General features: G+C 41.2%; 1 protein-coding gene across 5 annotated transcripts in view; it reads right to left on the reverse strand.

The window, feature by feature from the left end:
- GNE (glucosamine (UDP-N-acetyl)-2-epimerase/N-acetylmannosamine kinase) overlaps positions 1 to 26,976 on the reverse strand; it is a 46,984-nt gene that overhangs the window by 7,341 nt on the left and 12,667 nt on the right. For 3 of the 5 annotated variants that reach the window (XM_072959728.1, XM_031677298.2, XM_015238991.3), the window contains 10 exons: positions 25,122 to 25,573; positions 20,230 to 20,382; positions 17,912 to 18,124; positions 14,830 to 14,917; positions 13,857 to 14,067; positions 11,661 to 11,790; positions 11,077 to 11,298; positions 9,022 to 9,204; positions 6,646 to 6,762; positions 688 to 6,088 (listed from right to left, as the gene is read on the reverse strand). In XM_072959728.1, the coding sequence (XP_072815829.1) occupies positions 5,853 to 6,088; positions 6,646 to 6,762; positions 9,022 to 9,204; positions 11,077 to 11,298; positions 11,661 to 11,790; positions 13,857 to 14,067; positions 14,830 to 14,917; positions 17,912 to 18,124; positions 20,230 to 20,382; positions 25,122 to 25,573 (2,005 nt within the window). In that variant the 3' untranslated portion in view covers positions 688 to 5,852. The remainder of the gene's footprint in view (positions 1 to 687; positions 6,089 to 6,645; positions 6,763 to 9,021; positions 9,205 to 11,076; positions 11,299 to 11,660; positions 11,791 to 13,856; positions 14,068 to 14,829; positions 14,918 to 17,911; positions 18,125 to 20,229; positions 20,383 to 25,121; positions 25,574 to 26,976) is intronic. The other 2 variants (XM_006204108.4, XM_072959727.1) reach the window with 2 other exon arrangements.

Raw genomic sequence — 26,976 nt, forward strand, 5'->3', positions numbered from 1 at the left:
TGACTTGAACTAAACTAGCTCCGAGTTTCCACTGTCTGTAGTAGGGAGTCTGTGGAAGTTTCCATTGTTTCTAAAAGTTAACCTCACTGCCCACCGAAGATTGAGCTGTGAATCCCCTCGCACCCTAGATATTTTCCCCAGCTCCTGTTTGTCTCTGTCCCTTACTTTGGGATCCTGGATGGTGTATTTCAGCAGGGGGTCTCTGGGGAACATAAGCTAGTGAGACCTTTACTCCTTTAGATTCAGCCAGTAAACCTGAGTGTGGCCGGCCCATTACTCTGAATCCCCGTAGCACACCCTACATCTGTGCCACCCCTGGCACTTTGCTCGTTTTTCTCTTGTCAAGTCCTTAACTGTGCTGGCAGTTACAGTAGCCCATCTGGCACATGTTGCTACTTAAATCACTTAAAAATACAATTCTAGCCCTAGCTGCGTTTCATATGCTCTATGACCACAGGTTATTATTAGGTAGCATCCAGGTTGTACAGGGCATTGTAGGACATTCACGCCATCACAGAAAATTCTGGATCAGCTGATCTATACAACAGGTGCCTGAAGGACTGTGTGCTCCGTTTAGGCTTCAACACATTCGTTATCTGCCCTCAGAACTTGGCACACTTTAGGTGATAATTTAGATGATTCAAAGTAACTAATAAAGCCATATTCCAGAAAACTGTTAATAGTTACCTGATACTATTTCCAAGTTGGAGACTGATGTAAACTCCTGTAACACCACACTCAGGAGGCAGCGGAGCAGAGTTAGGTCTTGACATTGCCGAGAAGGGAAGTCCACCGTCTCTCTTATGGTAATTATGTCTGGAAGGGAGAGGAACTTTTACTTTTCTGCGTACCTCCCCGTTCCCAAGCTTCTAAGTTGGGCATTCCTTATCTGACCTGCATTTCTGGCCTCTGCTCATTCCTCCCCTTTAGCCACCTCTGATTGCAATCAAGCCATCCCTAGCTGCTGTTCACCAACCATGTTGCCTCTGGGCCTTGCTAATGCCGTTGAAGATGTGGAAATCTGATTTAAGAATTAGCTCAAAGGCCACCTCCACAATGCCTTTCCTTACTTCCTCCCCTGAGCTCCCATGGCCCTCTGTATGGGACAGCTTACCTTTTGATACTGTCTCGGTGGTGCTGTCTGGACTGGCCTTGCCTCCCACACCAGATGGGTTTCGTGAGGGTGGATGTGGCAGTTGTTAAGACGTCAATAAAGTCTGTGACTTCCTCTGAATCAAGAGGTGACTGGATATGACAAAAGTAATGCTATATAGCTTCCAAGGCTAGGTCATAAAAGGCGATGTAGCTTACGGCTGGTTTGTTGGAACACACAAGCTGCTAGTCCTTGAGCCACCATGTAAAAGGGTACCGCCCTGAAGCCGCCATGCTATGAGCGAGCCCAAACCAGACCACGTGGAGACACTACACGGAGAGACCCTGAAACCACAAGCAAAGAGAAATGCCTGGCTAGTCCCTCCTTAGTTTTCCAGCTGCCTCTCATTCCAGCTCCAGCCAGTCTAACTGCAAGTACATCGGCCACCCTGTCAGAACTGCCAAGCAGAGCCTTTTCCAAATTCTTGGCCTACAGAAACCATGAGAGAAAATGATTACTGTTTAAGCCTCTTAAGTTTTGAGGTGGTTTATTACACAGCAGTAGTAACTCTGGATTGTTTCTAATGCCTACATCACCCACATGGGGCTTCATAAAAAGGAAGGAGTTGCTCCAGAAAGCCAGTGAATGCTCAACATTTAGTTTCAAACCTTTCTTCGGGCCACTTTTGCCTCTTATGTCAAATCTTACATGGTATTCAACATAGTACTGAAGCCCTAGTGAGAACACTTAGAACACAAGAAAAAGAATAAAGCGCATCCAAATTGGAAGGAAGAAATAAAACACACTTTTTACAGATGACGTGATTTTATATATAGGAAACCCTAAAGACGCCACCAAAAAACAGAATAAGTCAATTCGGTAAAGTTACAGGATACAAAATAAGTATACAGAAATCTGTTGCATTTCTGTACACTAACAGTGAACTATCAGAAATTAAGAAAACAATTCCATTAATGATTGCCTCAAAAAGATTAAAATACCCAGGAATAAATTTAACCAAGGAGGTGAAAACTGTACACTGAAAACTATCAGACACTGATGAAAGCAACTGAAGACACAAACAAAGATACCCCATGCTCATGGATTAAAGGGTATGGTTAAAATGTCCATCGTATCCAAAGCAATCTACAGATTCAGTGTAGTACCAATCAAAAGTCCAATGGCATTTTTCACAAAAATAGAACAATCCTAAAATTTGTACTGAAACACAAAAAACCCTCAATAACGAAAGCAATCTTGGGAAAGAACAAAGTTGGAGGCATCACTCTCCCTGATTTCAAACCATAGTAGAAAGCTACAGTCATCAAAAACAGTATGGTGTTGGCATAAAAACAGACACACAGATCAATGAAACACAGTAGCCCAGAAATAAACCCACTCATAGAAGGTCAATTAGTTATTACAAAAGAGCCAAGAATATACAATCAGGAAAGGGCAGTCACTTCAATAAACGGTGTTGGGAAAACTGGACCATTACCTTACACCATACACAAAAATTAACCCCAAAATTGATTAAAGACCTGACTCTAAGGCCTGAAATAGCATAAAAACAATCCAATTTAAAAATAAACAGAGGATCTAAATAGATATTCAAAAAATAAGACATACAGCTGGCCAACAGGTAAATGAAAAGGTGCTCAACATCACTATCTGTCAGGGAAAATGACAATCAAAACCACAATGAGATACCACCTCACACCTCTTAGAATGGCTGGTACCAAAAAGACAAGAAACAAGTGTTGGAGAGGATGTGGAGAACGGAAACCCTTGTGCACTGCTGATGGGAGTGTAAATTGGTGCAGCCACTATAGAACAGGATGGAGGTTCCTCAAAAAATTTAAAACTGGAATTACCATATGATCCAGCAATCCCACTTCCGGGTATTTATTCAAAGAAAATGAAAACACTAATTCAAAAAGATATATATGCACCCTTATATGAAGCATTATCTACACAGCCAAGATACGAAAACAACCCAAGTGTCCATCAACTGATGGAATGGATAAAGAAAGAGAGAGAGAGAGAGAGAGAGAGAGAGAGAGAGAGAGAGAGAGAGAGAGAGAGTGTGTGTGTGTGTGTGTGTGTGTGTGTGTGTGTGTGTGTGTCTGTGTGTCTGTGTGTGTGTGTGTGTCTGTGTGTGTGTCTAACAGCACAGTGTTCGGCCATAAAAAAATGAAATCATGCTATTTGTGAAACATGGATAGACCTTGAGGGCATTATGCTAAGTGAAATAAATCAGACAGAGAAAGACAAATACCATATGATCTTACTCATACATGGAATCTTTAAAAAACAAAAACCTCAGAAGCAAGCTCATAAGATACAGGGAACAGACTGGTGATTGCCAGAGGCTGAGGGTAGGAAATCAGTGAAATGGGTGAAGGGCGACAAAAGGTACAAACTTCCAGTTATGAAATAAGTTAAGTCCTGGGGATATAATGTACAACACGGCAACTATAGCTGGTAACACTATGTGGCATATTTGAAAGTTGCTATAAAAGTAGATCTTCAAAGTTCTCATCAAAAGAAAAAAAACTGTTAACTACATATGGGGATGATATTAGCTAGACACTGTGGTGATTATTTTGCAATTTTTTAAAAAGTTATATAACAATGGTTTATTATCAGTCTTTGGGGGCGTGGTTAAATCAATATTAAATGCCTTAAAATAAGTTATATAACCTTCAAAAAGTAAGCAATGCAACAATATAAAATTTGGGGGGGAAGGGAAATGCTTTTAGCTAGTGAGCTAATTAAGATCAAAACAAAAATACAAAAATGTCAGAATTTCCACAAGGAAATATATTTATTTTTTCTTTAGAATTTGACTCAGAACAGTAACATAAAAATATTTACATTAAAATAAATTAAGATGTGATCATTTAACTACATGTAATAATTATGTTGGAATATATTATTTTAGCCTTTCCATTAATTTAATAAAAACTAAGATTTGGTTGTAGATTCAATACCATCCTTCCAAATGTTTGGTATGAAACTTGGTAGCAATGCAACTGTCTGGTGTATCGAATGGCTACAGATTTCACCAAGGAACACCTGATGCCCCTTCCAAGTACCCCAGCTCACCCCAGACAGATGGCCAAGCCACCTAGCTTCCTTTCCAGGAATCAATGAGGAACATTTCAAAAATAACCAGGACCTGGAGATTATTTCAGAGCTGATAAAGTTCTAGGAATCAGCGAGCCTATCTTTTAACATTAATCCACTAGGAAGGAAGTAGTTCACATGAGATACTGATTCCTCTATTTTGTAGAAACCTTCAGGTTTCCCTAAAATAATCTAAAAAGCATCTGCTTTTTTAGATCATCTGAAAGTACCCATAAAAACCTGCCACTAGACCAAATACTGTACTGGCAACATTTCCACAGCATACAGGAATATTTTATTAAACACCTCTGAGAAGACAATGTCACAGATAAATCGAGTCATTTACTAAGCAGGCATTCTCGTGAAAGCTTTTGGTAGCCTGTAGTAAATTAGAATATATTTTGCCCTTTGAAAGTTTTTAATGCGAACAGAGGTTGTGTGGCTTAGCAGAAGAGCACAGAGGGACCCAGGATCAGATCCCGTCTCTAAGACTCACTAGCCACATGGCTTTCGGCACGCCACTTAAGACTTAGTTCTATAAAATGGTAATTAAAACACCTACCTTACTGGTTGTGAGAACTTACAATAATGTGTATGAAGCACCAAGTTCAGAGCCTGGCACACAATAGGCACTTAAAAAATGGTGGCTGTTAGTGTTTCTTTCAGGTTGAAACTGATAGCAAGAACCCTGGCCTTTGTATCTTGACACCAGTGCAAGCATGGAATCTTACTTAGCAAGAATGCAGATTCACAGATGTGGGCCTGAGGTATGACACACAGCAAACACTGCCGTATGTACAGGCACTCCAGGATCACAGTCAGCATAGTCTGAAAAGCTCTTGAAGGGAGAGGTGCCTGCCAGTCAGTAGCAAAGATCCTTTTGGGATGGTTAATCTCCTTTCAGAGGCTGTAAGTCCTAGTGGCTTCTCAGCTGTCCTTAAGAAGATAAGGACAAGATCACTAAGGCCACTGTAATTCAGATTCCTGGTCTAAAGTTGCTCACGATTCTGCAAGAGTAATAACAAATGGCATCTTTCAACAAGTAACGCTTGGGAGTGAGACACGTCTAATGTCTTGATTACGGTCATGGTTTCACAGGTATATACATACATCAAAACTTATCAAATTGTGCACTTTAAAAAATACCTCAATAAAACTTTTTAAAATGTTCACTTAAGCCTTTCATGGTGAGATTTCCTTCTGTTCCCTGACTGGACCCCTTTCTGTGTTCTAAATTTTGGGTCAGAGGAGGAAGGATTAATAATCCAAACTCCAGTATCAAAGTCATACCCCAAGCAAGGCCCGCAGGTCTGAGTGGTACATGCAGTAAGCAGAGTCCGAAGGCTTCCTCATCTACTACTGTAGTTCCTTTTGGCACAGAAGACCGTGACTGGTACCTACAATACAGGTTTGAGCTGAAGTGACCCCAGAAAGAGCAGCATCTATAAAAGTGAGGGCTGGGAAAATGACTTTGGAAGAGGAGACTAAAAGCAAAACTTCCCTGCCAAAGTCGCCTGCCAAAGAACAAATTTAAATACCAAATTTGCTTTCTAAGAAATGCTCGTCTAGAAGACAACCTGGTTCCACCAAGGAGCTCACGAGGCTTGGCCCACCTCCACGCCTGGGAGGCCTAGTAGATTCTGCGAGTCGTGTAGTCCAGAACCATGCTGGCCGCACCCAGCAGGGCAGGTTCCACCAAATCTGACACCACCACGTCCACGTCCTGAACCGAGGACAAGGCTTGCTGGCGGATGACGTCTTTGACGGTGTGGATATAGTGACTGGCTAGCACTCCAGAGAGGATCACAAGGGAAGGATTCATGGTGTGGAGGATGTTTACAACCCCAAGACCCAGAGCCGTTCCAGCTACAGGAAAACAGAAATTAAAATAAGTTTCAGGGAGACAAAAGTCAAAGGTGGAAAAGAGCACCGGCCAGAACAGTTATTCGCACCACCTCGTGGGAAGCAGTGCTTTTAAAGATGTTCATGATTTATCCTTAATATGAAAAGATGATCATGTGATACTTGGAAATGAAAAAAGCTGGGTTTAAACTGTATGTATACTATACTGTATGATCTCAATTATGTGAGAAAAAAAAAGACTGGAAGGAAATGTTAATACTTGATCTCTCTGAATGGTAAAACTAAAAGATACTTTTTCTTACTCTCCTGTATTTCTCTAAATTTCTAGAAAATGAACAAGTAGATTTTTCATAGTTGTAAAACAAAATAAAATCCTGTTTTAAAAGGCAATGCTGCCAAGTACCCTGAACGCAATTCACCCTTTGTCTCAGTGAGCAGGAAAGACACCTCTGGACAGACAGTGCAGAGCGTGGGCCCTGAGGGAGGCCGGGCACCTGCGGGAGCCCCGGGCTGGCTGAGGGCTCCCCCTACAGCAGAGCTGTTCGCAGCCGTAGGCTCACCTGTTCTCAAGATGCTCTGGGCCTTCGCGTTGCCAAGTTTCGCAGCTTGGATGAGATGGAGTGCGCCTACGGCTTCGTCTTTTGGCACTGACATCCCTTCCACCAAGAGCTGGTCTTCTGTTGGAGCAGAGGTGAGAAGCAGCAGTCATTCATGAGCTGTGATCATCTTTTTATCATTCAGAAACATCCATACACCCCTGCCAGAGGCCTCTGCTTGCTTACTGTACATCATCCTGAACTTCCCTAACCAGAAAATTCTCAACTCTGACCATAGCCTCCCTCACTTTCCCTTCCTTGAGGTGTTTTCCCCCAAATTATCAGAATTCCTCTGAGTTCATCTTCCTTTTCCATCCCAGATGCAGTGATGCATCACCTGTCAGTGCCCCACCTTGGCAGGAAGGCACAGCACCTAGGAAATGGTCAGACCTGGGTTCAGCTGCCACCACTAGCTGCCCTCCCCGACACTGTCGCATCCTCTCCACACGTTTCTCTTCACTGTAAGACTGCGGTATCGTACAGACGCTGTAGATACTTCTACTGTCATCTATAGTCGCTGTCTTTCTGCCCCTCACTCTGCCAGTCACCAACCCAGATCAATCTCCCTCCTCATCTGCTATTCTCGGGCTCTGATGGGAGGAAACCCCAAGCATGCAGACCTGGACACCAACCCGGGTCTCACTCTAGCCACGCTCCCCCTTTCTAAGCCTTCACCTCCTCAAATGGTCTGTCCTCGCCCCTGCCACCAAAACATTTCCTTGCTCTTCTGCCCCTGCCTCTACACACATCTGTTTCCTACCCTTGCTCCTTTCCCTTCCTGGGCCCTCCACCTGGGCTTTGTGGCTCATCTCCTCCCCCCTCCCCAGGGCCTCCTGGTGAGGACCCCACCACCCTTCCTCTGCTCTTCCTCTCCAGCCTTCTCAGCCTCACTTCAGCTCCCTTGTCTCCTGTCCATCGGCTCCCAGATTCCATGCCCTCCCAGCACTTCCTCCCTTGACTCAGGGCAGCTAGGCTTCTGTTCCCATGACTTGACTGAGCTTTTAAGACATGCATTTACCCCTGTGGGGGCAAAAACTGGTTCTTGGGGGCAAAAAAAAAAAAATCTTTCTCTTTTAATACAGAGAGTACATAAACAGATAAACATATATGTGGTATCTGTTCCTTAGTAGGGGTGATGATAAAAACAAGGTTGAAAAAATAAGTTTTAGGGCTTCAAATTATGTCCTTCTTCATGGTCAAAGCCAATGAACTTTTCTGGTTTTCTCTTCCTCAGCACTTGACACTACCAACTACTCACCCTCCCTGAAACACTCCCTTTTTGGCTTCTGTGACCCTACCCTTTCCTGGCTTTCCTCTCTGCCTTCAAATGCTGATGTTTCACAGGATTCTACCCTCACTCCAAATCGCAGGCAGAGGTCTAATTCCCACCTGCAGCTCAATCCTCCCCTGAATCAGACCCCTGTAGCCAGCTGCCTCCTACACATTTCTACCTGGGTGTCCCACTGGCACCCAACCTTCATCTGCCAAAACCTGTTCCCCCTCTTACATTCCCAACCCCAAAGGTGTCCAACCAGGAAACTGGAAGTCACCCTAGAATTGTCCCTGTTGAAGTCATCCTCCATTCAACTACCATTTTCCCCCAGGAAACAAAAGTTACAGTTTGGTGAAGGATCTAAAATTCAGATCTGTGTCTCTTCCCTAAAACTTTTCAGTGGCTTCTCCATTAGCTGCTGGTCCTGGCTTACCTCTTGCTACACTGTAGCCTGCCTTGCCCTTCATGTACCAACACCACTGTTTCCTGTGCTTGGAAGTACTCCCCTGCACATCCAAACTTGCCTTGTTAATTTTATTTACTTTCTGACTAGACTTCCAGGACAGCAGCCTAAAGCTCCCTTCCCTGTGTACAGAGGGAACACTGGGGTCCTTCCCATACGCATCCACGTTCCTTGGCTGTCATTCTCATTGTGCTTACACGCCATGTGATGATAGTAAATGACTCCTTCTTGTATTAGACTAGAAGCCATCCTGACTTTTTAACATGTCCAGAAACAGCTGTAATTCAAGTAGACCCCTCAGAATTCAAAAACTGTACTATGTTCATCCATTTAGGTCTCCATTAAAATCTATATAAAGTACCCACCCGTTCTAGGGGCTGAGAAAACAATGAAAGAAATCTCCCCTGCTCTCCTGGAGCTCAACACCCGTCCACCTCTGCTGCTGGAGAGGAAGAGTGCAGGTCAAGGATGCTGAGCTGCTTCTCCTCTAGGGGGTGAGAAGGGGAAATGTTCTGGCTTCAGTGTTCAGCTTTCTTTGGAATATCTACTTTGAAGGACTTGTCTACCATTTGGCTATTTAATTGCACAGGTGAAAGAAACTGACCGTCATGGAGCTTTTTCGCTTCCCTCTGCAAGGCCATCCCAGAGGCATATGCTTCAATACACCCATGGCTTCCACAGGAACAGTCAGGTCCATCCAGGGACACCACGATGTGGCCAAGCTCCGCAGCGCAGAAGGAGCTGCCATGGATCAGTTCATGCTGATGGATGATCCCCCCGCCAATTCCTACAGTGAGAGATGACAGTCACTGATGTGGCCCCTCATCTGAAACAGAAACTGTGCTATGGCCATGCCTGGTCTGTGCAGCAAAGCTTTGGACTGTGAGCTCCTACGTAGTGCCTACTTTCCTAGGTAGCTGAAACCTACTAAGTATCAAAACTTTCTCTGGAATCATTTTGGATGGAAATATTTTTAGCAGGTACTTGGCTGGTTTCAGCCACAACTGTGGCAGGCAGTCCGTGCAACCTCAGAGTCACCTCGTGAAGACAGTGTACCACCTCCAGCACAAGCTGCCTGTGGTTCTCACCAAGGCCTTCTCCAACACTAAAGTAAGAGCCTAGCAGCCATGCAAGCACAGTGCCCAGAGGCAACCCTCAACCAAGGCGAGAGGGGAGCCAGCAGATTAAGTGGACAACTCCGGATGGTATTCTGCAGGCCTCCTGGGAGGTTCTGGTAGATTTCAACCCCCACTGCCCTCAAGGCAATTTTAACAACACACCCTCTAATGGCTCGCCTTCTTCCTACTCCCTCACTCCTGCTCCTCAGAATCACCTCCAAAATAAAATACCCACACACTGAAATCCTTCTCTCAGGCTCTGCTTTGGGGGGAACTCAAGATAAGACAATCTTTCTAAAAGTATCATATACCACCTGCTTTCTTAAACGGAATATAAAATATGACTTTGCCTCTTCTTAATGCCACCATGTCTATAAAAATCTATGGTTCAAATAATTATGAATATCAACCACTACCTTTTGTTATGGAGTTCAGGAGTAACTAGGGAGTAAAGGGCATTTCACTCTAACAGGCTCTGCGTTTAGAGTTGTCCTGCCATTTAATACTTCTTGTGGCACTGAGTCAAACCCCACCCCTCTAATTTACAGGTTATTACTGCTCTGAACCAGGAAATGATAGCCAAGCTTGCTAAAACTGTGTCTGAGACCAAGAGAAGGGCATGAGCTTAGTGCAGGGAGACAGCATAATGTGGAGTTTAAGAGCACACAAGTTTTGAAGTTGGGCATGTGTGGGACCAAATGCTGGCTCGACCACTTACTAGCTGAGTCTGTTTCCTCATTTAAAAGACAAATCGGGACATTAGCAGAAGTGGCAGAGTAGGGAACTCCAGAATTCCATCCCTCTGCTAAAGCAATGAGTAAACTGGCAAAAACGGTCAGAATCAACTTTTTTGGAACTCTGGAAACTAACCAAAAGTTTGCAACAACCAGGGGAATAATCAAGAAAAAAACAACTGAATCTAAATAAAGAGATATCTGGCATTTTCTGGTCCCATCAGCCCCACTCCTCACCCCTCAGCTTGGCGGTGGCCTTGAGTAACAGCCCACATTCCCAGCACAGACGGCAGCACCGGAGGGGGCAGATGAACCCTGTTCTCAAAGAACTGGTTTGTTTCAACCTGCCTGGTGGCTCCTAGAGGACCAGCTCAGTCCTGCCTTTATCTCACCCACCTCCCAACTCCTGAGGCTCAGGGGGCAACCCAGGGAGCATTTGTTAAAACATTTAAAGATAAGATATATGTATTAGGCTCTGCTGCCTAGGACAACGGACAACAGATGGGACAAACAATACACTAACTAAAGAGAGTGGGAGGAAAAGCTGGGGAATGAGAGATGAGATGCTCTGGGGAAGAAGGGCTTGAACAGCTCTGACCGGAGGCTGGGAATGCAGACAGCCACAAGCCTGCACAGGGCCATGCACATGCTCTGAGGAGACCTGGGCGGGCCCTGAGCGCTCGCTATCAGGCTCTGCTCAAGCAGGAAGTGAGGTGAAAGCGGAGCTCAGCACTGCCTGGCCGAGTAGTAAGGGCACGTGCCCTGACACACGCGCTGGCTCCTGCAAAGACCTTCTCCTTCTCTTACCTGTGCCTGTGATAAGCGTCACAAAGTTTTCCAGGCCCTTTCCTTGACCGAATTTCCTTTCTGCCAGGGCGGCACAGTTGCCATCGTTGTCCACCCACACAGGGAGATGCAGAGTGTCAGACAGGGGGGTCCTGAGATCCACGGAGTTCCATTCTTGAATCAGCTTGGTTGAACGCAGCACAATTCCTTCCCGAGGATTTACACGGCCACCTGTGGAAATGCCTGAGCTCCACCAAAAACACAAGGAGAGTAATTCTGATTAGCAATCTCAGAAAAGTGTGCTGACTTCCTAGGCTTGGAGCACAAATTAACCCACCCAAGATCTAAGACAAATAAGGACTACAAGGCAACAAGGCTGCTCTGAGCTAAATCTGTGGCTCCTCACAGACTGATCATTCCATCAAAGCTTCTCCCATAATGCTTGTTGGAGTCCCAGGGAGTCCCCATGCTTGGGCTCCACAGACAGAACCTGGAGCCACTACACACAGGGCAGACAGTGACTTGATGTTCCGTCATGCATCAGAACTCAGCAAACTCTGTACATGAAAATGAACACTGCTTGGACATGTAATTCACAATCTCACCTACTCCCAAGATTCTGCAGTTGAGTTTGACAGCTTCTGCTGCGGCTTCTACACACATCTGTAGGATTAAATTAATCCTCTCTTCATAGGTTTTAGGATTGAACTGAGTATACTTCTTAACTATTTCACCCTAAAAGAGAAAAAACAGGTCTGTCTCACTGCTTAGCTAAGGAGCATACGATGAATCTTTTGAGCTAAATCAGACATCGCTCTAGGACAGTACTGCAGATTTAGATGACTGCTGGGAAAGGGAGCCACTGCCTGGCTTGGGCCAGCCCTGGGATACACCCAAGTAGTTTCCTGGGAAGCCAACCTGCCATATGGCTGTTGAGGCAATGACAACTCCACAGCCAACCAGATGGGCCCTCTCTTAAGCATAAATTGAACGCTGGCTAATCCAAGTCTTCATTAAAAGGTCATATTTTACTCTTTCAGGATGACGGAATTTCCTTGTTTAAATACTAAAGCAACTAAGTAAATATCCTAAGTAGTTAAGCTTTAATTACCTCCTTTAACTAAAGCCAATAACGGCATGGCACCATGACGTTTAAATTACTGTGCTTGGTGAGATGTTTTAGTATCAGTCAAGGATAGTCCCTCCTAATCTTGTTTTTAAATTTTTTCCTTGCTCTTCTCACTTGTGCATTATTGTAAGTAAATTTCAGAATAATGTTGTTAAACTTTGAAAAAACTCTCACTGAAATGTTAACTAGAATTATATTAAACTTACAATTCAATTTGGAAAGTGCTGACATTTAAAAAATACTCAGCAATCCCATCCAGGACATTTTTCAAGCCTTTTTATTTTACAGTAGAGTTTTATATTTTCTTTATATACATCACATAATTTTCTAGTTTAGACTATTCTTAGAAGTTCTGTTGTTCTAAACAAGACCTCTTTTTCCATTCTTGTTATTAATGGATCTTTGTTCATATACAAGGGTTAGAGCTGTCACTAACGACTGTCATTAAAAATAAACCTAGTTGTGCTTCTCAGCCATCACTCTGCATCAGAATCACCTGGCAGCTTTGAACAAATCCTGATGCCTGGCCCCACCCCAGAGACTGGCATCTAGTTAAGTCTGGGTTGGGAGCCAGGCATCCATGTAATTTTTAAAGCTTCCAGGTAATGCTAATGTGCAATCAGGGTTGATAAATACTCACCTATGGAAAACTCAAATCTTTGCGGACAATTTCATATAAGTAGAAAGTTATTGATATTTATATAGTTATAATATCTAGCCATTTTACTTAATGGTCTTAATTCCATGAGCTTCTTGGTTTATTCATATTGTCTATAAACAATATTTTTTGTTTTATCCAGTCCATAATCGCCATTTTTGCTGTCTGTTCCTTGGTTTATTCCCTTCACAACTTTGAGAATTATGTTAAATAATGTTGCAGAATACATCCTTCTTTTCCTCTTCATTTTAACAGGAATGCCTCTAGAATTTCACCACTACAAAGGGTACTGGCCACTGATATGGAAAATTATCATCTTTATGTTAAGAAAATATTCTCCTATTAGTATTTTTTAAAGGGTTAAAGGAGACCTTTTGGCTTCACTAGATAAAATCATGTTTTATTTTGCTTTTCCTTACTTGATCTAAACAACTTTGTTTTTAAAATCCTCCAAACATCATACAGCTATACTGTTTCAAACAAAGATTTTTCTGGTAGGTTTATTCTTCCTTGTTAAGTTACAGAGATCATTTTAACATGGACAACATGGTGTTCTGTGAACGCTCTGTCAACACTGTGGTACTGGTTTGGTTACGTGACTGAAGGTACACTGTACTCAACTAAAATCATGTTCCAGAGGAGAAGCAGTTCCCCTCCCCATTTGCAGATACCCTCCTCTGGTCAGTGAGAGTCATCAGCATGCTCCATACTCCAAGTTGTCACTGAGTACAGAATTTCAGGTCTCTTGGGTGGCAGACGCCCTCTCTGGTACCTGATGGGTCTCCCATTGTCAACTCAAGTCCGCCAACTTGGATTCCGAGAATTTTACTTCTTTAAAATGTTGGTGATTAGTAAAATAGAGAGACAAACATTGTGAAGGATCCAGGAGTCAATACTGTGGGCAAACAATTATAAGCTCTTGTGTATGTTTCTTGTCCAACTTTCCAACCACATTTTTAAAAAATCAACTATTTTATATGGGATATAAAGTTAAGATCTTAGGAATTATTTTACCTTCATGCTGACTATTGCAACTCGGAGGTTCGTCCCACCAAGATCAACAGCCAAGGCACTGAGAGTTTCAAGAATATGGTCAATATCTTGGGAGATGTTATCCTTCACAGGAGGAAAGCAGAATTTCTTTTGTAGTGGTTCTTGAAGATCAATAGATTTGAGAAACTTCAAAATCCTTGGAACAGCATTTCCATCCCCATATATCTTTGAACTGCAATGTCCAAAAAGTCAATTAAATTAAATGTTTCTCTCATACATATTTAATTATATTAAGGACATGGTATTAATGGAATCTGAGACTTCAGGTAATAAATAGTGTGTGCTTCTTCCTTTTAAAATAACCACCTCTGGATCTCTTTAGCAACACTGTAACTAAACACCTTCACATTATCAATGGAATACCTAACACACTGCTGATTGACATACAACTGTTTCCAGCCTAAGATACCATTAACAAAATGCCTGAATCATCAAAGAAAAATTATCTTTGTTAAGCCAATTTCAGAATAAATCATAGTTTGGGACAGTACTTTTTTTTTTGCTTTTGTACTTTTTGTTTTTACTTTTGTGGAGGAAAAAGTTATTTTCAGAAAAAAAAGATTCAAATACAGGAAGACCTCATTAATTTGAAATAGAAAGGAGGACAGTCTAAATTAGAAAGCTGAACTAGACTATTTTTAAAGAAAATCAGTTATATTCTCTAATACTTATAGAAAGTCACAGTAGGCTAAAGCAGTATTTCCTAACAGAAATGCTATATTAATTGAGACAAATAAATCATTCTCCATTGGAACCCTTCCCTGGTAGAGTAACAGGAGGTGTATTAGCAAGCCCTGTCTCACCAGCAGCTGGGGACTCTAGGGTTGTAGAATGAGAGCTGTTAGGATGACTAAACAGTGATCACAGCTTGAAAATGGTGCCCAAGGCAGCTCCTCCTTTTAAATCACTTTTAAAAATATATATATACACTCACCAAGGGTACTGTTTACCAAACTGAAGGTGCAGTGCTTGCAATATTTTGTCTTGGGTATCGGCATCCCGGACGTGAAGAACATTCTCCCCTAGGTAAATCCAGTGATGTTACAATGATTCAGAAGTGGGAAAAACCATAGAATATAGAATCAGCAGTGTGTTGTGTTCACAATTAGCCTTGAAACCCAGAAGACTTCAAACAAGTTTTCTATCAGAGAGAACTTTCTACTTCCTATCTTTTAAAGCACTCCCTGCAGTATTTCCATAGATCAAATACTTAAGGGCTCTAGGTTTCTTTATTTCCAAAGAGCAGAAATCATGCTTTTCTTTACTGAAGTAAATAAGGTAATGAATCCAGTAGCCACCTACCACTCATCTACTTATCCAGCATGTCCACTCTTTCCATCTGCCCTGCCTTCCATCTACTCAGTTCAATCAGCTGGTCAGTCAGTTTGTCAGTTAGCCAGTCAGCTGTTGAGGTAGTCACTTTCTCCCCATACATTTTCTGACCAATTTGAGGGAGTAAATACAGTGACAATGACATGTTTTTCAATAGGCCTGGCTAAGAAGAGATGAGCAGAAGGGTGGTGGCTGGAGAGAGGTGTGGGGTCAGGGAAGGGGTTGTTTTGTATTGTTTTGTTTCTAAAGTAAAAGAGGCCTAGGCATGTTAAAATGAAGAGGCTAAGCATACATGTAAGAGAAAGGAGGACTGACAGTCCTTGGGAAGGCAGGGGATTCAGAACACAGGTAGGGAGCTGAGCAGCAGACCAGCAGGAGTGATCCCACCCCAGCCCCTCCAATGTAAAGGTAGGTGTAGAGGATGGAGGGCATGTGTTTATGGAAGTGTGGTGGCAGAAAGTACACACTGCCTTTGAAAGGAGACCTCGGTGCCAAATTCAGCGTTATTCTCTGTTCACTTCTTATCTGAACTCTCAGCAGCATTCAGCATCATCTCCTTGAAACGCTTTCTTTTCTGGGCTTTAATGACACCACACTCCTGGTTTGCTGCAGTTCCTTTTCAGTCTTCCCTCCTGGCCTCTCCTTCCTCATCAGAAGGGCTCCAGAGGTTGGTCCTGGGCTCCATTTCTGGCAGAATGCACCATTATCCTCAATATCTTTTGTACTAGTAACAGAATTCTTAGCTGGCACTGATCACCCAGCTAAAGACTGTATGTATTCTCCTGCTTCCCTTGCAGCTAGACGTGGCCATGTGACATTCTGAAGACGTGTGAAGAAGTGCCTGCAATCTCCAGGTTGTGCTTTTAAAGGGAAGGACATCTTCCCCTCTCCTCCTTCCCCAATGGTTAAAATGTGGACTTGACAGCAAGAGCTGGAGCGATCATAAAGCAGCACAGGGAGACTGTCTCTGATGACTGCAGAGCTGCCACACCAGTGACAAACAAAGAAAATCTAACTTATTTGAGGCACTATTATTCTGGGTCTCTCTGTTACAGCAGCTGAACTGATATCCTAACTAAACACCATCTATATGCCAATCATTTCAAATTTGGATCTTAGCTGCTTATCTGCCATAATCTCAAACTTAACATGGCCATGACAGGACTCTTAATTCTGCCCCCTCCTAAACTGTTCCTTCCTCAGAAGCCAATGTACCAGGAAAGCAAATCCCTGCTGCTCAACCCCAAAATCTAAGAGTTATTGCTGATTCCCTTCTTCCCCGCACCACTCACATCTAAGCACAGCAAGTGCTGTAACAAACCCCAAATCTAACTTTCCTCCATCTCTAACACTACAGTGTAGTCTCAGCCACTGTCATCCCTCACATGAACTGAAAGAACGCCTCCTAACTGGTCTCCCTGCTTTCACTCCTGCCCCACCACACTCCTCTCTCCATGGGGCGGCCAGAGTGATCTTTCTAAATTCAAGTCATACTGTGCTATCCTCTCTTAAAATGGCTTCCCATCATACTTAGAAAAAATCCCAGATTGTTCACCCTGGCTTACAAAGGTCCTCCTCCTCCTCTCTCATCATCCTGTACCACTCTTCCTCTCCAGCTACACGGGCCCTTCTGTTTCTCAGACACATCAGGCTTGTTCCTGTCTCAGGGTTTTCACACTGGCTTTTCCCTCTGCTTCTCCCTGACCCTCACATAGCCGACTCCCCGTTGTACAGATCTGAGCTTACGCGTCATCTCCTACCTGAGGGCTTCCCTCATCCAGTCCAGCATTACCCTACCTTGTGTTGTAACCCGCACAGCACACAGAAATCACAGACTCTTCTTTTCTTTGTGTGTGTGTGTGTGTCTACCATCTCTTCCCAGACACTAGAATGGAAGTTACATGAGAGCTCAGCCCTTTTCAGTCTAGTTTAGTTTAGTCTGAATCCCAGTGCCCAGCACCTCGCAGGTACTTATTAAATATTTTCTTAATGAATGCATTAATGAAACCGAAAGAATTTTCATCTAATGGCTTCTATTTTCTGTGAAGTAGGGAGCAAAATAATATGTTGGGAAAGAAGGTTGAAAGATAATAGAAAGCTAGGGTGGCAATTGTGCGAATCGGGAGAAAGAGCAGAGCTGGAACTAATCTCCTGGATGCCAGTCCAGTTCTTTTTCCAGTAACTACATTTTCCCAGTAGCTACAGAAATATATTTGCATGTAGACAGCATAAGAACTTGAACTAATGTTAATAATGAGATCTCTCTCAGTTCAGCAAACTCATTAATGACATCCTACTTACACTTTAGTTATTTAGGGGCCTCTTATTCGGATTTGTCATGCTCCGAAGTACTGACTACAGGGTCTCTACTGGGCCCAGAAAAATGAACACTAGCATTTACACAGTTGTAACACACACAACCACATTCTCTCTTAAACACAGCGATCAAAGGCCATAATTAACTAAGGAACTTTTAGCTCTGGTAAAACAAAGACAAAAATGTAAGAGCCCTAAAAAAAGTTGGTAATCACTGTGTGCTATTTATAGACTTCAGGCTACAACTGATCATTAACCTCACTCACTCACTGATTAAATCGTATGCCGGCACTGATCATGCATACCTGATAATAGCTCATACACAGGTTTTAAGCCTAGTCAGTTGAAACATAAGCAAAGGTAAATACCTGTTTCTCTTCCAATCTGACGTGTCCCTAGGTTGATCACAGGTGTTCCAAAAGCACCAACCTCTCGTACCCCACAGCTGCTGTTCCCAATCATACAACCAGCGTGGGCGACCAGCTGTATAAACTGGTCAAACGGAACATGTTTAACTGCACGAAAATTGGGATGATGCTCGATGCCCTTCTTCCGCATCACTCGAACCATCTCTTTGCTCCCTGTGAAAATGACAAGCAACAACTGTTAAATGGTTTCTGAGCTGACAATTTTCATTGGCGAGTATAGGCCCCACTTAGAGAAATCTCCTCTATAAAACTCATAACAGTTATTAGGGAAATAATAATTTTAATTACTAGTCTTTTCATGAATGATGAATATCTAAAATGACTGGTCAGCCCTCTGCTTGAACTTGAAACAGCAGCAGTGAGGTCTCTTCAAACAGCATCCACAAAGCAAATACTAATGCCCTAGGCAAAGCCTTTACTTTAAAGAACAATTAAGAGGCTCAAAACAGGCCAAAAGTCTCCATCCCTTAAGCCAAGAGCTCCTCAATGGAAAGGCCTCAGGGCTCCACACACCAAGCTGATCAGGGGACCTCACACGCACATTTACATGAACAATGGGACAGCAAGCAGGCCCACATAAGTGGATTAAGCTCCAAGGAAATACAGATAGGTTCTGATACTGTGGCTGATATTTTATTTTAAATGCATGATTTTTTAAAAAGTTACAGATGTATGAGGGGGAGCAATATTTATTAATGCCTCTCTACTCACCCCTTCCTGGCTGCTGCCTCCCAAGGGAGGGAACACGGCTAATCTGATTGGTTAGAAGGCAGGACAGCAGCCACACCATGTTCACCAGTGGGCAAGAGCCATGGATTTAACAGAGGCTGTGCGTGTAGGTGTTCTCTGTCTTTTTAACTTTCTTTCTGTGGCCAGGTAGGTAACAGACTGAGGGTCCAACTCCTTAGAGCAGGTCTGGCCACTTCTCTCCTGCCAGAACGTACCAGTCATCACCTGTGATCACTGCAGTGCATGGCACACCAGAAGGTGCTACTATTCCAAGATTCAGATTTGAGCTCAGCTGAAGGCTTCTCTTTGGCCTTATGTCTAAATCACAGGCACTAAACCTACTTTCCAGGGAATCCTACATTAGGGAACTGAGTACTAAGTCAGATACTGAGAAAGTGATGCCTTGACTCCTATTTCCCTATTGTTCCTTGTATATATTTTAATGAAAGCCCTTTGAAAGGGAGAGGTGAGTGACAGATATGATTTAGGCACTCCTGGGACCCTTTACTTCCACAGGGGCAAAATATCTCTAATTATAACTTATATACAATAAGGAAAGTAAAACACAAACAGAATGACACTGACAGTGAATAATGAACAAGAGATATACTTACATTATAAATATTTATACAGTTTAAAGGATTAGAAAAGAATATTAAGGTTTCTGAAATACTGATACATTAGCTGGATGAAATCTGGGTTGAGCGGTTCTTAAATTTTTTTCCACTAACATCCTACTTTGTTTCCCATAACAGAAAATATGATTCAAGACACACCAAGAGAAGGATTCTTTCAGAGTAAGATGGAGACATCTTGGCATTGCAGAGAAGGGGTCCTGCCTCCTTTACCAAAAAACACCTCAGAGCTCAGCAATGAGTGGAGTCAGCTAATAATAACAAGTATTTGAAAACCCCTCAGTGGCAGGCCCTGCTCCAGCATCTCTTATTTGTATCTCATATCCCCCCCATTAACCTGCCTAAGGTCTCACCAGCCCCAAAGACTACAGCTCCACCTACTAGTAAGGTGATCAGTCAGGTTACGGTTAAGGATCAACTGGTTGGGAACCAGACCTAAACTGCTGAAGCTCAAGATTAAGTTAAGGCATAGCTAACATATATAAGACAACAAGAAATAACAATGGCTATTTTACTGTGGTCAGTGGGATCATTACTTTCCTAGAGACACTCTTTCAACTTCTATGGTTTGTATCTCTTGGCCACTGCATTTTCTCGTGGATGGAAATTGGGAGGGAGGAGACTAAACATGAAACTACCATGGAGATAAGAGATTTTTAAAAATACTTCTTTCTTTCCTACTAGGTTTCTACTAGACTTGACAATAATATCATGAACTCTTCAATCTACTGCAAAACTGGTGATCCTTTGAAAACTGAACTTCACTGTATTTTGGAATAGAATGGCCTTCAATGATAAGACGAGCAAGAAAGGAAGGGCAGTCAAAAGAAGACAAAATAGGAACATGAAAACTGGGAAGGCAGGTGGTATACTTTCCTTTCCAAGTTCAATTACCTGCATCAATATTTGGAAACAGAACTAGGGTCCGCTTGTTAAATGAGATAAGTGCATCCAATGTTAATTCAAACATTTTAATGGAATGCTTAATGTCAGTGGTCACAGGGTGCTGTAGTGCAACAATGTAATCTTTAGATTTTACATCATCACCTGTGAAAAGAAAATCAAACCATAGTGCTTCGTTAGTTAAGAATCTTAAAAGAGGAAGATGCAAATTCTAAAAAGCAAGACCCCAAAATCTCTGCTTTTAAAAATTCTAAGGAAAAAAAATTTTGTCACATTCTAAGCAGGGCATCCAAATTAGGATCAAATGATAAGAACTCATAGCAACAAATCCAAGGATTCTTCAGCAAACTTAATACTTTACAAAGGTTTTTGCTATCACAGACAAAATATGTAACTTTAAATAGCAGGCACTAGACTTCATTGTTTTAAAATCCAAAATATTTCAAAGCATTAGAAAAATGTGAATCTTCCCAATTTTCAACTAGTGTTTCTAATGAATTATCAGAAATGTTAATGAGTAATAATATGTTGCAAATCAGGGCATTTAGAGATTGAATGAGCATTAAATACATTTCATATAATGCACAGAAGCTTCCCCATACCATTACCCACAAGATTCAACAAACGGCCAGTGTTTCTTACTCTGTTCACAGGACTAGAAAGGCTTCACTCATCCCCAGGCTGGGGATCCAAAGGACAGTTCCACAGCAAAAATGTAAAAGTGTAAAAGATTTGGATGGATACTGCTATGCCAAATAACACAAAAACACTTTGAAACAGGGCCTAGATTATCCCATAAAACTGAAATCGCTTATTTTTAATGAAAGAATACATTTTTTGTGGTATTAATATTAATGATCAACTTTATCATAAACAGTAAGTTTATCATTGATCCAAATTCAACTAGCAGCAGTTATCTTTTATGATTTAATGGTAAGTTTTTACTAAGAATCTTCAGAAGTATTAAATATAAAAGACTACAGCCTCCAAATTTTTATTTTAAAAAATTATTGGTTCCATATCATGTTCTAAATGGGGGTGGGGTGGGCATATAATTATTAAATTTTTGTACAAAGTAGGAAAAAAAAGACTCAAAAGCTTAAAAGAATCTATCAGAAACAGAAGTCTAGAAAGATGTGATCATCACAAACTCAGGTAATCTACTAGATACAGATTGGGGCCATTAGAAAGAAACTATCTCAGAGAGAATTAAAAACTTGGGGAAAACATAGGCAAAACATTATCTGACATACATTTCAAAAATTTTCTCCTAGAAGAAATAAAAGCAAGAATAAACAAATGGGACCTAATGAAACTTACAAGCTTCTGCAGAGCAAAGGAAACCAGAAATAAAACAAGAAGAAAACCTACGGAATGGGAGAAAATTTTTGCAAATGAAACCGACAAAGGCTTGATCTCCAGAATATATAAGCAGCTCATACGACTCAATAAGAAAAAAATAAACAACCCAATCCAAAAATGGGTAGAAGACCTAAACAAGCAACTCTCCAAGGAAGACATACAAATGATCAAAAGGCACATGAAAAAATGCTCAATATCACTAATTATCAGAGAAATGCAAATCAAAACTACAATGAGGTATCACCTCACACCAGTCAGAATGGCCGTCATTCAAAAATCCAGAAATGACAAATGCTGAAGAGGCTGTGGAGAAAGGGGAACCCTCCTACACTGCTAGTGGGAATGCAGTTTGGTGCAGCCACTATGGAAAACAGTGTGGAGATTCCTCAAAAGACTAGGAATAGAGTTACCATATGACCCAGGAATCCCACTCCTGGGCTTGTATCCAGAAGGAACCTACTTCAGGATGACACCTGCACCCCAATGTTCATAGCAGCACTATTTACAATAGCCAAGACATGGAAACAGCCTAAATGTCCATCAACAGGTGACTGGATAAAGAAGATGTGGTATATTTATACAATGGAATACTACTCAGCCATAAAAACCGACAACATAATGCCATTTGCAGCAACATGGATGCTCCTGGAGAATGTCATTCTAAGTGAAGTAAGCCAGAAAGAGAAGGAAAAATACCATATGAGATCGCTCATATGTGGAATCTAAAAAACAAAAACAAAAACAAACAAACAAAAACAAAGCATAAATACAGGACAGAAATAGACTCACAGAGAATATAGACTTGTGGTTACCAGGGGGGTGGAGGGTGGGAAGGGATAGACTGGGATTTCAAAATTTTAGAATAGATAAACAAGATTACACTGTATAGCACAGGGAAATATACACAAAATGTTATGATAACTCACAGAGAAAAAATGTGACAATGAGTGTGTATATGTCCATGAATGACTGAAAAATTGTGCTGAACACTGGAATTTGACACAACATTGTAAAATGATTATAAATCAATAAAAAATGTTTAAAAAAAGATGAAAAACTTGGGGAGAAGAACAGCAATAAAAGAGGTGTCTGCTGCAAAGGACATGAAAATATTATGTATGTGCTGCAACCCAGCCACAGGCACAAGTTGGTCCTGCTCAAATGTGTATTTCTACAATGTGAATTATCTCATCTGTGCCTGGCAAATAGAGGAATAATATCAGTCTTTAATGTAGCAGCTGATTTATTCATACATGACTCCCTGTGGCTGATTATAAAACTGCCTGTAAGGCAAATGCACACAACAAGCTGTGGAGAAATGCAGTACTTGTCACCAGGCCCCTCACCCCAGCTCTCTCTCCGGGTTCAGTGTGCCCATGTAATCTGTCTTGAGAACACTTACAGGGCAAGTCTCTGATCTGTGTGCCTTTTCTTTTTGGTGGCAGTTCTTTGAATGAGGATTTATGGAGCCTCTGTGGTTCCATGTAGAGGATTATTCTATACAATACAGTCATATTACTGCTAAGGGGCAAGTGGAAGGAGAAGAGGAAGAAAAACTCCAGCAGTGTGCCCCATGACAGCTTTCCACATGTCATTTATCCCCTACTTTAAGTGTGATTAAGAACTGTTTGTAGTACATAGAAAATAACCCTATAATGCAGGATGCAGCAGGACTGCACTTTGTAACTTACAGCTCTATGTGGAGCCATTTAAGCAGTTTCTTCACTTAAAAAGGACAGCAAAAGAGCAAAAACTGGGCATCTTTTTTTTTTTAAAGGACAGTGAAAAAGAAAACAGGATAATGAGCTAGAGTCACCCATCCCTGGCAACAAAACATTGCATGCAAAGCCTGCACCTTTTCCTCGATGTACAACTTCTGACATTATCTGCCTTTGTCTCCACAAGTCAGCAGCCTCAGCCCTTCCACACAGCCCTTTTCATTACACTACCATCATCTGGTTCTGTGTCGTAAAGTATTTCTCTCATGATTAGGAATATAACATGTCCTTTGAACTTTGCCAATATTTTTATTAGGATTGTTATTTATTAATGTTCTGGATAAAGCTGCATGTTCTTAGTGGCTTATCCAATGCGATTTTTCCTGTAAGCAGAGGCATAACATCAGAAATTGCAGGCAGGGCTCTGCACAAAAGGTACAGCTAGACTTTGGCTCAATGTCTTTTTTTTCCCATCCACTGGTTTAAAAAAAAATTTGAGTTTTTGCTATTTTGTCATTATTCTTTTCACAAAGAAACTGCTTAAATGATTCCAGCTAGAACCTTAAGCCCTACAAGTAGAGCTTTGCTGCATTCTGCTTTATAAGGGTTATTTTCTATTCATTACAAGTTCTTCAGAAATACAAAGTTTCTCAGAAGACATACAGAGCTAAGAGTATAATCAGAACAGAATGCAGGGCTGTTTACTTAGAAGCACAAAAAAAGGGGAGACTGCAGAGGCAGAAGACTGTTCCACCAGCACCGTCTTGACAGGTTCCCTGACAGTTACGAATGTGCCCGAGGATATGAAATATATAGAACGAATTAACTTACACAATAGAAAAGCCCAATTTCTTTCCTGTCTAATGTGTTCCGGAGTTAAGATATATACAGTCACTTTGATTACATGGTCACTAAATCAATTTATTATTCATTAACTTCATTATTCAACAGATCGACCTCTTCACAAAGGAGAGTCCTAAATACCTAAACAGATGATTAGTCCTGATTTGTCCTCTTGATAGTACTCACTATAAAGTAATCAACTGACATCCTGTTTGTAAACCTATTTTCTTTGCCTCTGATTAGCAAAAGGTAATTTCCAGGAATCTAGATCAGTGATCATTGAAGATTTCAGACCTTAACGCTTAATTAGAGGTAACAAACTCTAATGGTACCACTATGACTTTCACTTTTTCATAATAATCATAATCCCTTATATTAGTAAGTATTTATGGCTCACTGCTTTCAACATTCATGATCTTATCTGAGTATTCTAACAAGCCTATAAGAAAGGCATTAAAATTAAAAATAACAATTTTTCCATTGTACTAAAAAATAAAGGAAAACAAAAATAAAAACACTCATAATTCAACTAACCAGAAGTAAATATTGTAAATGACTTAGTGTACATACTTACCAACCTTTCCATTATATTTTATAAAAATAGCATATTATATGTGTACTTCTGTAGCTTGCTTTTTTTTCCTTTTTTTCCTTTTTGGTATGTCAGGATCTGTCCCTGTAACTAAATACTCACCCATAACATTATCTTTAATATATTAAAAGCATTCCATTGTATAAATATAGTATAGATTTAAAAAATTCAATCATTAAACCTATTTTACAGAAAAGGTGAGTCTTAGAGAGATGAAGTCAAACCATTGGGCAAGATCTATGAACTAAAAGCCTTAGCCTTCTGACTGCTAATGGAATATTCTATCCACAGTTTCTAAAAAAGGACTGAAACACATCCAAACTTTCTGACAAAAGCAACCAGTAGACTGAATGAAGTCTGATACACACCTAACCACATCCGAATGATGCTCATGTAGTCTTTGTTCTTGGCGGAGAGAAGTTTGTCATAGGAGGGGCAGCCTGCCAAAAGGATACGATCGTGGTCCTCACACATGGATATCAGGTGTTGCTCTGCACTTCGGGTGCAGCACACATGATAATGAGCCAGTTTCGTTATGGCGTGTCTGATAGAGTCATCGATGGTCCCACTGACTTCCCCACCTTCGATGTGAAGGATTCGGATGTTCATCAAGGCAGCAGAGGTAGCCAGAGCCAGGGCATCAAATCTGTCTCCGTGAACTATCATGATATCAGGCTTTAGGCGATTAAGGACATCTGGTAGCTTCACAAGGGCGAGGCCTACTGACTCCACCATGGCTGCCTCATCTTCCCCTCTAACAATCGTGTGTAGCCGGGTGTTAATGTCAAAGTCATCTTGTTCAATCATGCGATATGTGTTTCTGGAGCAGGAGAGAAATGAAAATGTGAGAGCATGTTCTTAAGTACAGGGCTATAAAAACACAGGAGAAAAGAACCTAACATTAGCCTGGAAGGAAGAAATACGTTACAAAATTACCTTGCTAAAATAAGTAAACTTAAGTATAACTTACAAAAATTAAAAGCACAGACCATAAATATACAGATGGCTTAATTTTTCTACACAAATGCCCCTGTTGCCACCACCCAAATCAACACATCCCGCACCTGGAAGGTCTCACTGTGCCTCCCTGGAGGGAGAAACAGCAGAGAAAGATGTTTCTATTAGGAAAAAAAGAGACCAAATTTTACAATAGTCATGACTTTTGCTTTTTAAAATATATATATAAACTTGTAAAAAGGAATATGCTGCTTAATAGGAAAAAAAAAAAGTAAAGCTCATACAAAAAATACTACAAAACCAGGATCCCTGACAGATCACTACAATATAAATTTCTGAATGATGGAAATTATCTCCTGAATTCTCTTTGTATGGCACCATTAATGCAGCATAATTCTGACCGGGGTGAAAATGTAGGTTTTATAGCATTAAATTGGCTGTGAAATGCAGTCTCGGGTCTGTTTCATGCTTCAATAACAGCAGCAATTTTCAATGTCTTAAAGTCTCCTGTCTGACTAAATTTTAAAAGATATGACTTTTTTCTGAATATATAATATTTTGTTAAAATTGGAAAATACAGAAGATTATCATGCATAAACCTACCATTCAGCAATACCAGTATTACCATTTTGATTTCTTTCTAGCCATTTTATGCATAAGAATTTAACATGGTTGAGAACACAGCACAGTATAATTCTGTAATCTACTTAATCCACTTAACACTAAACTTTCTCAGATCATGAAGCATCCTTTACGTAGGGCACCTATACTGCCCTAGGAGTCATTTTATAGATTTCTCTGGGTTTCCCTACAAAGGCTATGATATTGTCTGTAAATAAAGACAATCTTTGTGCCTTTATTTATGTTTCTTGCTTCAGTACACTGGCTGTTACATCCAGTACATGCAGAAGTGATGAAAGTGGGTATCCTTACCTTGTTCCCAATCTTCGGAGGAAAGCGTAGATTTTATATTAGCTATAGGTTTTTCACAGCTGGCCTTTATCAGACTGAAGAATTTCCTTTCTATTCCAAGTTTGCTAAAAGTTCTTACACCATAACTAGCTGTTGAATCTTGTCAAATGCTTTTTTAAACATCTGTTGAAATGGTTGTATTGATTTTCTCTTTTATACTGTTACTCTGTGAATCACACTGATTTTCAAATGTAAAATCAACCTTGAATTCCTGAGATAAACCCACTTGGTCATGATGTATTATTTCTTTTATTTATATTGCTGGCTATGACTTGCTAATTTTTTTTGTTTAAA

The sequence above is a fragment of the Vicugna pacos genome, chromosome 4 (genome assembly GCF_048564905.1).
Source record: "Vicugna pacos chromosome 4, VicPac4, whole genome shotgun sequence".
Lineage (NCBI taxonomy): Eukaryota > Metazoa > Chordata > Mammalia > Artiodactyla > Camelidae > Vicugna > Vicugna pacos.